The 13,217-nt window shown below is 39.8% G+C and overlaps 1 protein-coding gene across 1 annotated transcript; it reads left to right on the top strand.

Annotated features, from left to right (window-relative positions):
- Positions 1 to 5,402: 5,402 nt before the first annotated feature.
- LOC311057514 (scavenger receptor cysteine-rich type 1 protein M160-like) lies at positions 5,403 to 12,501 on the top strand. Its single transcript, XM_084074475.1, has 7 exons — positions 5,403 to 6,014; positions 6,118 to 6,417; positions 9,065 to 9,370; positions 9,464 to 9,763; positions 9,922 to 10,674; positions 10,825 to 10,916; positions 11,038 to 12,501. Exons 1-7 carry the CDS (start codon positions 5,897 to 5,899, stop codon positions 11,326 to 11,328), a joined length of 2,160 nt encoding a protein of 719 aa, XP_083930601.1. The 5' UTR covers positions 5,403 to 5,896; the 3' UTR covers positions 11,329 to 12,501.
- The last annotated feature ends 716 nt before the right edge of the window (positions 12,502 to 13,217 follow it).

Here is a 13,217-nt window from a genome sequence, read left to right as displayed (position 1 = left end):
GAAGGTCAACTGTTCAGGTAAAGAATAAGAAAAAGATAATGTAAAAGTTGTCTTATCATTTACTGTGATTGATTGATTTGCACAACAGAATATATATACATATACTAGTTCTTTCCTGGGAAAGATGACAGATAGTTGTTGTGCTGGTGAGGTAAGAAACCCTATGAGGGCTTATACGAGAACCTCACCGTTTACATTACATATGTGACTACTACTGGTCTTACCTGCCTCATGTCGCATGCTGACAATCAGTAGATAATGGAAACGTTTTTTTTTTGTTGTGTTTTTCGTTTTTTTTTTTCATATTAACACAGTTCGATTGTTTAAGAAGGTTGCTATTGCAAAATATAGTCGTGGGAGAATCATTAAATGGTTACATTTGTATGGCAAAGTAGGCTCTATTAGGCTGATTTTGAGCGAGTCTCCGTGTTACTTTGGGGGGTGGAGAGACACTCGGCCGAGATTTGCATAGAGTTTCGATTGGTCATGGCTAGTCATTGTTCTCCGGTTTCTCTCTCTAAGTACCGCCCGTTTCACTCTAAGTACAGCCCCCATGTGTTTATATTTGTTTACGTGAAATCCACAAAGATTGCTAGTTTTTCTCAACAATCTCTCAATAATACTGGGTGAGATTAAAGTTATCTACCACTACAATGCCTTCCAGAGAGATGACTCGACGCGAGGCTCATTCATTTATGGATCATGCAATGTTTAGGTATATAAAGTATATAGCTGATTTTTATGGGCATACTACAATTTTCTAAGCTACCTGTATATCGCTAAAGAAATATATATAGGCTACATCTGTCAGAGACGTTAAATTAACATCCCAACGCCGTTTCTGAGCGGAGGAGGTGCTGCTACGCAGTCCCACGGTGAATACCAAAACGCTCGCCCCAAAACAGTCGCCCCGGGGCAAATCCGGCGGTATTCACCTGACTGGTATTCCTAAACGTAACGTCAGTAAACTATACCTAAACCTACCTAACCTTATTTCTAAACATAGCTTCAGTAAAACTACGCCTAACACTAAACTTAGTTCTAATCTTATCATCAGACAAATACAAGAACCGTTGGTCCGTCAAAAAGAATGGGGGTGAGCGTGTTTTGGGGCGAGTTTCATTTACTTTCACTTTTCATCAGACACGGACAAGATGGGCAGTCTGTCAGATCATGAAGGGATTCCTCTTACAACTTTGTAAAGCATTACCCTTACCTTGGGCCGTTCATTAAGCTCTCAGCGAGACTTTTTTCATAACTAAAATACAAGGACACAGTTTTGTTGTGCTCAAAGCCTGAGTTATTTGACACTCAAGTTTTAGGACCCCATCTCCTGGAGCCTGTAGTTTAGAATAGATCCCATTGTCCGAAGGGACAGCTGTGGGTTTTATTGGTTGTTGTTGGTTGCCAGGGCGATTTCACAACCAATCGATGGACAGGCTCTGCCTGGCCTCGTCTGTTGCAGGATGAGGTGACAGCGTCGTGTCATATGAAATCCTATTTTTAGAAGTGCACTACAGCCCTTATCATTATGAATGAAAACATTTTGAAAATAGCAGATCTACAAGCTCACAACGCACCGCATAGCAACATGTTGTGAGCTTGTAGATCTGCTATTTTCAATTAGCCAGTGGTGGAAAAAGTACTCAAATGTTTTACTTAAGTAAAGGTATCAATACTGTAATATAGAAATACTCTGTTATGAGTAAAAGTCTGGAATTCAAACTGTACTTGAGTAAAGTACAAAAGTATTGGCATTAAAATATACTTAAAGTACCAAAAGTAAAAGTACTCATCATGAAGAATGTCCAATTTCAAGTTCTCAAATGTATACAAATCTCTTGAAAATAGCAGATCTACAAGCTCACAATTTTGAGCTTGTAGATCAGCCATTTTCAAATGGGCTGAAGAGGTTAATGTATGTTTTGTAATAATAATCAAACTATTCAAAGTAACTAGTAACTTAAGTTTTCAAATAATTGTAGTGGAGTAAAAGTATAATATTTTCCTCTGAGATGTAATTGAGTAGAAAGTATTGGAAATTGGAAATACTCAAGTACAAATAGCTCAAAATTGTACAAATTAAAAAATAGTACAGTACTTAAGTAAATGTACTTAGTTACTTTCCACCACTGCAAATAGCCTGAAGGACTGAAGACTTGTGGTTAATGTACTATGTTTAGTAATAATAATTCAAATCTACAAAGCTAACCTACTGTCACTCCTGTAGGGGAGTGGTTAGGGGTGGGGGAGTGATTGGGGTGGGGTTAGGGGTGGAGTTGAGTACCTATTGTCCCTCCCATTGTCACACCCATTTCTGGGCCATTGAGGTGTTAAAACGTCTAGGATCTTTGCAGGGCAATTTCTCTGCTTTGGGGTTTAAGGTTCAACAAGATTCAAATGGTCACATCTTATTTAAATATTGTCCAATTTCAATGAATGATACATCATACGAAAGCTTATATTCTCTACTTTAATAAGCTGTAAAAAATGAAAAATGCTCACTTGCGGCATAAACCATTGTACTCAGTCACATATGATTTGAATTAATTCATATTTACAAATACAAATAAATGGAAATACAAACAGATCATAAAGTATAAGAAAATTGGACAACACAAATATAAAAGTACTTACTAAGCTGAAAAGACAAAAAACAAAACAATGTACAAAGCAAAGACATAATGCTACTACTCGTGTGAAATAAAACACAACAATGAAAAGAGGTTTACAATACCCATAACGTGACAATATTATGGATCATCTAATTAGCCACTCGGGTATTCAATGTATTTATTAGACTTATTTTGTAATTAAGGCATTAACATGCATCAACATGGTATTTAAAATGTACCATTCCTCTTCATGTGAAGTCCATAATTACATCATCCAGGGCAATTTACTGTGTGAGATCGGAATAAGCAGAGCATGAACTGTAGTCAATAAACACGGTAAATAATCACACAAATGCAGAAAGAAATGTAGAGGGAACAGTGTAGGTCCTACAATAAACTAGTAAGACCCAACAACAGTTAAATGCTTGTAAGCTACTTGTAGTGACAAATACAATATGATTGATTTTTTTATTCTAATACCATCTATACAATTAACCTAGCATCTGTCTAAATGATATGCTATATAAATATTGTTATTTGGGCTGTCAAAGTTAACTCACCGTAATGCAATTAATCGCATATTTATTTAATTTAGCCAATTGGCCTATTCATAGTTTAGGACAGGCTCTCTATGTCAGTGAGCCTGTGTTGTGGATTTCCATGGTCATTGTAGATGTTACAGTAGCCTACCATTACACAACTCATTAGGCATTACTCATCTTTGGAATGTAACAGTATGTACAATACCCTGTGCTGAATGTATTTGTATTTTATTGTTTGTTTTATTTTGTAGAATCCTGTATGAGGTCCATCATTTAGTGTTAATGTAAGAAATATATTTTAGACAACCTTATAAGCATAAATGTGGACACTACAGTACTCATATTACAAGTACATTTTGCAGATCATTATACCCATCTGCTGCAGCCTATTTTTATGCTAATGCAGTGCCATTTTATGGTTTATTTTGGCTTTTTAAGTGATTGCCAATAATAAATAAACATAATTCTGCATATAGCAAGCATATTTTTCCACTCCCATGTGAATAGGTGTATACACTAATTGCAAAATATACCTCTAAGGTACATTAGAACAGATAAAACAATGGTTACTTATTTACTAACTATGACAAAACATGTGATTAATCGTGATTTTAAAAACAAATCGTTTGACAACACTAATTATTATGTGCATTTGAAACAAGTAAAACAATACATAAAATAGGAGGTTGAGAAAAACAAATCGACAGAACAAAAACTTGAAAACATGTGGCCAAGATAATATCTTGGCCACAGTAAGCGAATGTGTGCCTTGAATGACAGAATACTGGATTACAGCCAGGCTCTTGGCAGCTAGAATAGAGGCCAGGGCAGGACTTGCCTGGGAAGAAGAAAAGCTCAGTCTTTTCTGCATTGAGCTTGAGGTGGTGGGAAAAGGGGTGGGGGGCAGTTGAGTGTTATCAGCATTGCAGACAGTAATAGGAGAGCTTGTGAGCAGAGATGACAGAGCCAAGTGATTTGGTCTAGAGATAGAAAAGGAGAGGGCCAGGTACAGACCCAAATTCCTTTTGTCTTTTTTTTATGAATTAATAATTACTTTTGGTTGTTTAAAATAATCTTTTGAATTATAATTATTCTCTCTCTCTCATGATATAATGCACACGATGGGACACTAATACATACATTTTCTTCCAAATATTTTTTTTCTCTCTCTCTCTCTCTCTCTCTCTCTCTCTCTCTCTCTCTCTCTCTCTCTCTCTCTCTCTCTCTCTCTCTCTCTCTCTCTCTCTCTCTCTCAGAGTCTGTGAGGTTGGTGAATGGGACTGGTTTGTGTTCAGGCAGAGTGGAGGTGAAGTCTAATCAGTTGTGGGTTTCAGTGTGTGAAGTTGACTTTGACCAGCAGGATGCAGAGGTGGTCTGTAGGGAGCTTGGTTGTGGGGCTCCTTCAGTTCTCCAGGGGGCGCTATATGGGGAAGATAATAATTTTGGTCCACACACAATGTGGACCAAAGAGTTCCAGTGTGAAGGCAATGAGTCTGTTCTCCTGGACTGTGGAACCTCAAACTCAACTAGAAACAGCTGTTCACCTGACAAGACCGTTGGACTCACCTGCTCCTGTTCAGGTAAGGACAAGCTACACTTTGGAATCCTTTTTTATTAAAATAAAAGTAATATTACTCTTTAGTAATGTTTACTCTTTTGACTCTTTACAGTGGTTGATGGTGTCAGGTTGGTAGGAGGAACCAGTAACTGTACTGGTATACTGCAGATGAAACACCAGGGAGAGTGGAGACCAGTGGATGGTGGCTTTCACTGGAACCTGAAGTCATCATCTGTAGTGTGTAGACAGCTGGCCTGTGGCTCTGCTGTTTCAACGGAGAGGAGTTCTGGTTTTACACATGAACCTGTATGGAGGATTACACCTTACTGTGTTGGGTCTGAGTCTTCACTGAGTGACTGTGTCATAATGGAGACTTCTCATATCACACGGAAAGGTTTGATTACAGGCCAACCCACAGTGATCTGTTCAGGTAACACAACGATAGCAGTCTTTACAGTCTCTCATTTCATCTGTTATTGGCTATTGGGGAAAATCTGATGATAATGATTATGTTGATGATGAATAGCTGTATGAATAGTTGTTTCTTTGTTCCTCTATACTTAATGTATTTATGCTGTGTGTTTTGATTTATTGATTATATATCTCTATTGTGTATTTATTTTAGAAATGGTATATTCTTATTTTTCTTTCTATCTATGCGTTTAGGGTTTCAGTAAATTACTTTTGATTAATTGATTCAATACTTTATTAAGAATTTGCAAAGAGTACAAATGGAAAGTTATACAATAATGTTAAAATGACAACACCAAAAGCCCTGAGGGTTTGTTTCCATTAGGTTCCTAAAATTGCCTCTGATGTGTTAAGATTTAATTTGCATCCATAATGCATATTCTCTTGTGGATTGATAAAATAATCGTATTAAATCTCTCTCTCTCTCTCTCTCTCTCTCTCTCTCTCTCTCTCTCTCTCTCTCTCTCTCTCTCTCTCTCTCTCTCTCTCTCTCTCTCTCTCTCTCTCTCGCTTCAGCATCTTTGTCTGTGAGGTTGGTGAATGGGACTAGTGTGTGTTCAGGCAGATTGGAAGTGAAGTCTAATGAGTCGTGGGTCTCAGTGTGTGAAGGTGACTTTGACCAGCAGGATGCAGAGGTGGTCTGTAGGGAGCTTGGTTGTGGGGCTCCTTCAGTCCTCCTAGGGGCGCTCTATGGAGAAGTGAAGGCTCCAATGTGGACCGAAGAGTTCAAGTGTGAAGGTAATGAGTCTGCTCTCCTGGACTGTGATACCTCAAACTCAACTAGAAACACCTGCTCACCTGACAAGACTGTTGGACTAACCTGCTCAGGTAAAAGACAAACTATACCTTTCAATTTGGATCATCATTTTAAAATGAACGTAATACAGTTTTTTTTTTTTTTTTTTTTACGTTTACTCCCTTGTCTCTACAGAGTCTGATGATGTCAGGTTGGTGGGAGGAACCAGTGACTGTACTGGTTTACTGGAGATGAAACACCAGGGAGAGTGGAGACCAGTGGATGGTTGGTCTGACTGGAACCTGCAGTCATCATCTGTAGTGTGTAGACAGCTGGACTGTGGCTCTGCCGTTTCAACAGAAAGGAGTTCTGGTGTTACACATAAACCTATGTGGAGGATTATATCTGCCTGTGTTGGGTCTGAGTCTTCACTGAGGGACTGTGGAAGAAAGATTTCTGCTACTTCCTTGTACATACTGGAGGTGATTTGTTCAGGTAACAAACTACTACTTCAACTACATTAATATTTACAGTGTCAGGCAAAACTGCAGGAAACACTGGCCCTGATCAAATGAGCCATCCGTGCCATTACTTGCTGTGTGTCTAAATAACACTTCTGGTTTATTATTAAGCTACATGCTATGTTATGATGGGGCACTATGCCCTACAATTATGTGTAATATGTAATACACTGTAACTAGAGATGCACGATATAATCGGTAACGTATCGGAATAGGCCGATATCGGCCCTAAAATGCCATGTCGGTATGGAACCGATCTCAAAATAAACCTGATTAAACTCCCCGATATTGAGAAGCATTAATAGAATACCCGAGAGCAGTCTGTCTGCCTGTCTCTTTAAGAGTCAGCTGTTGCCCCTCCCACCTCCACACGCTCTGCATGCCTCTCAGACAGTGCACTCACTGCGCACTGCGCAGCAGGCAGAGGCAGAGGCTAGGCTAGGCTGCATCTAGTCAAACTAACAGCAAACAAACTCTTCACGTCCATAGTTCATACCCAGAACAGTCAGAGGGTTTCTTGTACATCTTAAATTAGATTAGAGTAGGGATACTGCGGAGGATATATTTTCAACACAAATGTGTACGTTGCCTTCTTATTTAACATCGACGTAACAAACACTCGTTAGTCGACTCGTCTCCTAAACTCACTGTAGCTCCAATCGGAACCTCACCCTCCGCTGTATAGCTCCGAGATGAGGTTCCATGTTTATCTCTGCCGTATGGTTGAAAAATGTCCGCACATTTTCCACTTTACATGTTTCTTACCTCTATCCAAAAAGTAAAGGTTTTCTGAAATGTTCACAGATGTTTGAAATTTTAACTCACCATAAAATCTATCCAACAAGTTGAAAAAAGCACTTTATTCGCCTCTCTCCTCCGCCGGTTACATGTTTTTAAGACATTGCGCAAGAGTTGCGCCCATAGAGATAACATTACTGATTGCCCTACTGGTCAAATGTTTAATTGCATCTTCTAATGCATAATATTATTGAACCGGCTGAGGAGAGAAGCGATTTAAACACTTTTTTCAACTCGTTGGATGGATTTTATGGTGAGTTAAAATTTCAAACATCTGTGATCATTTCAGAATACCTTTACTTTTTGGATACGATGTGCAGAAAGGGGTAAGAAACATGTAAAGTGGAAAATGTGCGGACATTTTTCAACCATACGGCACCGCTCCACGTAGGACCTCATCTCGGAGCTACATAGCGGAGGGAGAGGTACTAAATGGGGCTAAACTCACTGCTGATGTTATGTTGTGATTGGGAGAGCTAAGGGGGGCTTTATTGTTTAGAGCAGTGGTTCTCAACCTGGGGGTCGCGACCCTCAGGGGGGGTCGCCAAATAATTTGGGGGGGGGTCACCAGATTTTTTGGTGAATTTGAAAAAAAAAAAAAAGTTTTTTTTTTTTTTTTTTAACAAAAGATTTTTTTATGTTATCATTAATTCATGTTTTATCATTTAATTTACTCAATTTACCCACTTTTTGCAAAAATATTTTGATAATAAACAATTATCAAATAACCTATTATAATTAAATAACCTTCGCGCGCGCGAACGGGACCGCGCGCGTGCACGCGGGGGGTCGCGGGAAATAATATAATTATTTTGGGGGTCGCGGCCTGAAAAGGTTGAGAACCCCTGGTTTAGAGCAGGGGTCTTCAACGTTTTCAGGCCAAGGACCCCCTAGCTGCGAGAGAGATGAAGCAGGGACCCCCTCTTTATTATATAAAATTGTGTTTCAGATTAAACTTTTTTTGTTTTACTTGGTCTGCTCCGTTTTCCCTCTACACCTACAGTATGTTTCTGCAAGGCGTTGTGAGCTTGTAGATCGGCTATTTTTGGCTAAAGTTCTCCTCAGAAAAGGGACACTAGGGTTCAAGCGGTTAATGTAGAAAAAAGAAAATCATATCGCACAAAGATTTTGCGGACCCCCTGTAGTAGCTCTGAGGACCCCCTAGAGGTCCCGGACCCCCTGTTGAAGACTCTCGGTTTAGTGCAGAGGCTAATTAATTTAGGCAACAGACGAATAACACTAATAACAAACTAGTTTCAATGATCTTAGTTACATAGGCCACATAACATATGGTTTTGTGTTATACAAAGATTCAAATAATTCTGTGATGGCTTATAGCATACAAAAATTATGTCATAGTTAAGTTTGTTACTTAGAAGAATATATATAATTTATTTATTTATTCCATAAATATTTTTCATCACAGTAGGGCTAGTGGAGAGGGGGGTTTACCATCAACTTCCACCAGTAAAACAAATTAAAATAAAATAATTCAGCAATGAGCTCAATATAAATATAATATATAATATATCGGTATTGGATCGGTATCGGCCGATATGACCCAGCAAATAATCGGTATCGGTTTCAAAAAAACAATATCGTGCATCTCTAACTGTAACGTTCATCTTACCCACAACACATGATATCTCTGGTCTTGAATATATTAATCTTTGTCATCAGCCAAATTGTATGACTTAAAATGTACTCTCTCTCCCCCCTCTCTCTCTCTCTCTCTCTCTCTCTCTCTCTCTCTCTCTCTCTCTCTCTCTCTCTCTCTCTCTCTCTCTCTCTCTCTCTCTCTCTCTCTCCCTCTCTCCCCCCAGAGTCTATGAGGTTGGTGAATGGGACTAGAATGTGTTCAGGTAAAGTGGAGGTGAAGTCTAATGAGTCGTGGGTCTCAGTGTATGAAGGTGACTTTGACCAGCAGGATGCAGAGGTGGTCTGTAGGCAGCTTGGCTGTGGGACTCCTTCAGTCCTCCAGGGGGCGCTCTATGGAGAAGTGAACACTTCAATGTGGACCGAAGAGTTCCAGTGTGAAGGCAATGAGTCTGTTGTCCTGGACTGTGGAACCTCAAACTCAACTAGAAACATAAGCTCATCTGGCAAGACTGTTGAACTCACTTGCTCAGGTAAAAGACAAGTTAAACCTTTGGTTTGGATAGTTTTTTCATAAAGATTTTATTCTCTTTCTCTTATTCTCTTTCTTTCTTCTCTTTGTACAGAGTCTGGTGATGTCAGGTTGGTGGGAGGAGCCAGTAAGTGTATTGGTATACTGGAGATGAAACACCAGGGAGAGTGGAGACCAGTGGATGGTTGGTCTGACTGGAACCTGAAATCATCATCTGTGGTGTGTAGACAGCTGGACTGTGGCTCTGCTGTTTCAAGAGAAAGGAGTTCTGGTCCTACACATGAACCTGTATGGTGGATTTCATCTTCCTGTGTTGGGTCTGAGTCTTCACTGAGGGAGTGTGGAACAAAGATGTCTGGTAATTCTACAGCCAGACTGGAGGTTATCTGTTCAGGTAAAACAAGGACTTCAACAATGACATATTTACATTATCTATCTATCTATCTATCTATCTATCTATCTATCTATCTATCTATCTATCTATCTATCTATCTATCTATCTATCTATCTATCTATCTGTTTTTTCACCCAATCACCTCTGTCTTGTTACAGATCTGCTGTTTAAGCCAATCATCACCTTTGTACCCGCCATGAACGGGGTTTCTAAGGGCCAGCAGCAGGGGCTGCAGGTGTTCGATGGTTCCAGCTTTACCATCAAATGTTCCATCCAGCCACAGTACCCAGGAGGCTTCTTCAACCTCACCTTCACTGGATCCAACACTCACACCTACACCCAGCCAGCTGTCAATCACTCACACAACACAACACACAACCTCACTGGATCCAACACAACACACAACCTCACTGGTTACAACACAACACACAACATCACTGGTTACAACACAACACACAACATCACTGGTTACAACACAACACACAACACCACTGGTTACAACACAACACAACACACAACCTCACTGGATCCAACACAACTCACAACACCACTGGTTACAACACAACACACAACATCAGTGTATCCAACGCAACACACAACCTCACTGGATCCAACACAACACACAACCTCACTGGATCCAACACAACACAACATCAGTGTATCTAACACAACACACAACCTCACTGTATCCAACACAACACACAACATCAGTGTATCCAACACAACACACAACACCACTGGATACAACACAACTCAAACCCATACACAGACAGCTGTCAATCACTCTGCCACCTTCCTGTTTACTGCAGCAAACCACACCCACCATGGAAATTACAGCTGTGTTTATCACATCTACGTTTTTTCTCATCACTTCTCCTCTAAGAGCGAGGTCCTCTCTCTCACTGTCACAGGTAACATGAATTATGGTCTTATCAAGTCACAATATGAAACTCAATTAAGCACACTTAAATATGCAGTTCCATGAAATATATCCTTTTAATTAGAGTTGTTCTTTACATTATGTTTGATGTTATCACATGTTTAACATATTTCTCTCACAGCTTCTCATCTGACATCTAACATCCTGAAATGTACAGCCATAGTGCTGCTGCTTTTGATCCTGATAGCTGGTGGCCTCTATCGTCTCTGGAAGGTAATTCTTGTATTTATTCAACATGAGACTGCACTGTAAATAAAGCAGTCAGACATTTTTAATTGAAAAGAGCCACGGCTGAGCCAGTTAATTAAAACTGGGCACTGCTGTGTTTCTCCAGGTCATCAGAAGGCGTCGTGCAAGGGCGCAGAACATTGACCTGGTTTACTATGATGTAATACGAGAGAACGTTGAGATAGTTTATTATAATGTTGCTCGTTCTGATGCTGAAGCTGGACCCAGTGAAGAGACAGAATACCACCAGTATGAGGAGGTGGATCAACAAGGAGGTGCTGAAGCTGGACCCAGTGAAGAGACAGAATACCACCTGTATGAGGAGGTGGATCAACAAGGAGGTGCTGAAGCAGCAGGACGAGGCAGGAGACCCACTGTGTATGAGGTGGATCTCTAAAGGACAATTTAAGCTTAGTGTGACAAGTGTCAAAAGACGCATCACACAACTTGTCTCTCAACGTTCTGAGTGTTGAGCATTCATACTCTCTGCGTTGCCACAGAACGTGAACAAGGAATTGGATGTATTTTTGTGCATCTTCCCAACCAATCAGAGTGTGCAACATTTTATTAAGCATCTTAAACATTTCCTCTTATTTTTGCCAGACCCAAGGGGTCGGCCTACATGTGGCTTTGTCCCCCTTTCGTCCATACATGGGCATAGAAGGGACCTCGCATGACGTGACTTCGCATGACACCTCATGCGAAGTCCGGCCATTCAGATTTCAACCACTAGGGGTCTGGCAGTACCAGGTCTCCTGGTTCCCTTGTTTTCAGAGGTACGCGTCATTTACGACACATTCTTTGTTGTTTTGACATGGCTTTCGTAGCACGACACGTCGCCATTCGCTCAATGCACAAACTGGCCTTAAGGAGTTCATGTCACATCCATCACATAACTTTCTATCACCTCAGTCTAAAGCTCTAAACATTTCACTGAACAAGTACAATGTACTAGAAGCATCAACCACCCCACTTGTATAAGTTATATTGTATTAAAAAATATATTCATAAAAAAAAGTGAGTTAGTGCCGCTTTAATGTTATATTATCAATACAATCTCAGTGTTTTGCCAATTATTTGGGGGCCCACTTATAATATCCTCATGGCCCACCAGTGGGCCCAGATCCAGAGGTTGGGAATCACTGCAATAAATAGAGCTATTGATCCTAGTGTGTCCACCCTCATTATGTTTATCAATCCTCCTATAATTTGACAAACCTCTGTAGTGCGTGGTGAGGCCAAAAAATGGTTCTGCCCGGTTCTCCTCAGTGGCTGGAGCATTTGATCTGAAATTGCTCACAGCCATTGACCATTACCATGTGCATGCAACTGCGATTTCACCAAATCTCAGCTGTTTATTAGCGTCTTTGTGTAAAATAATGTTGCCATGGTTACGGGGCTGCCCAGCTATGGGACAAACTGCCTCCCGGGTTGCCAGATCATGTGTGCATATCCCCCCACAGATGCGTCGACCGGGTATGTACAGTACTAGTTAATTATAACTATCAGTAATTAGTGATTGATAGACGGATGTATCAATCCTACTGTAAACAATCCAGGCCTATGCAGCACATGGGTCATATTTAATGAGTCATTCAGGTCATAGATTGTCACAGTGAATCATTAGAGTCTGAGATAGAGAACTATGGATCTCTTTGGGTTGTAATGCTTGTTTCTCTTGGCACAATATCATTGGGAGTTTTGTTAAAATATGATGAATATAGATTTTTTACTATACACTGCTTACTTGTATATTATGCTTATGGTAATTTTTTTGAGCACCAATTCTAAGGATCTGTTAATAATAAGGTAGCTTTATCGTTTTATTGTCAACTACATTCATCATTTTGCCTGACTTTCTATATATCAGTGATGTGATTGTTTTTTTTGGGGGGTCCATGTTCTTTTAAACAAGCTTGTTATTAGCAGTAAACCTTAGTGTATATAGCAATATAGATATTTAAAAATTAAAAAAAGATTTATTATCTCTTAGTTTATAACATTTGTTCTCATTTCCATGTTATTACTTATATCTGTTGTTTTGTGCTCTATGTAACTTGATTTATGTTTATTGATCTTGTATTGAAGTTGAAGTGAAAGTTGGTATTGGTCCATTATGGATGAGCCTATAGGATCCATCCAAACATTCAAACCATTATGGATGAGCCTATAGGATCCATCCAACCATTCAAACCATTATGGATGAGCCTATAGGATCCATCAAACCATTATGAATGAGCCTATAGGATCCATCAAATCATGCAAAGCTCATGGACCTGAATGCTT

The sequence above is a fragment of the Gymnoscopelus microlampas genome, assembly GCF_963454915.1.
Source record: "Gymnoscopelus microlampas genome assembly, chromosome: 12".
Lineage (NCBI taxonomy): Eukaryota > Metazoa > Chordata > Actinopteri > Myctophiformes > Myctophidae > Gymnoscopelus > Gymnoscopelus microlampas.
Note: the sequence above shows the minus strand (reverse complement) of the source record. Positions and strands in the feature narration are given on the sequence as shown.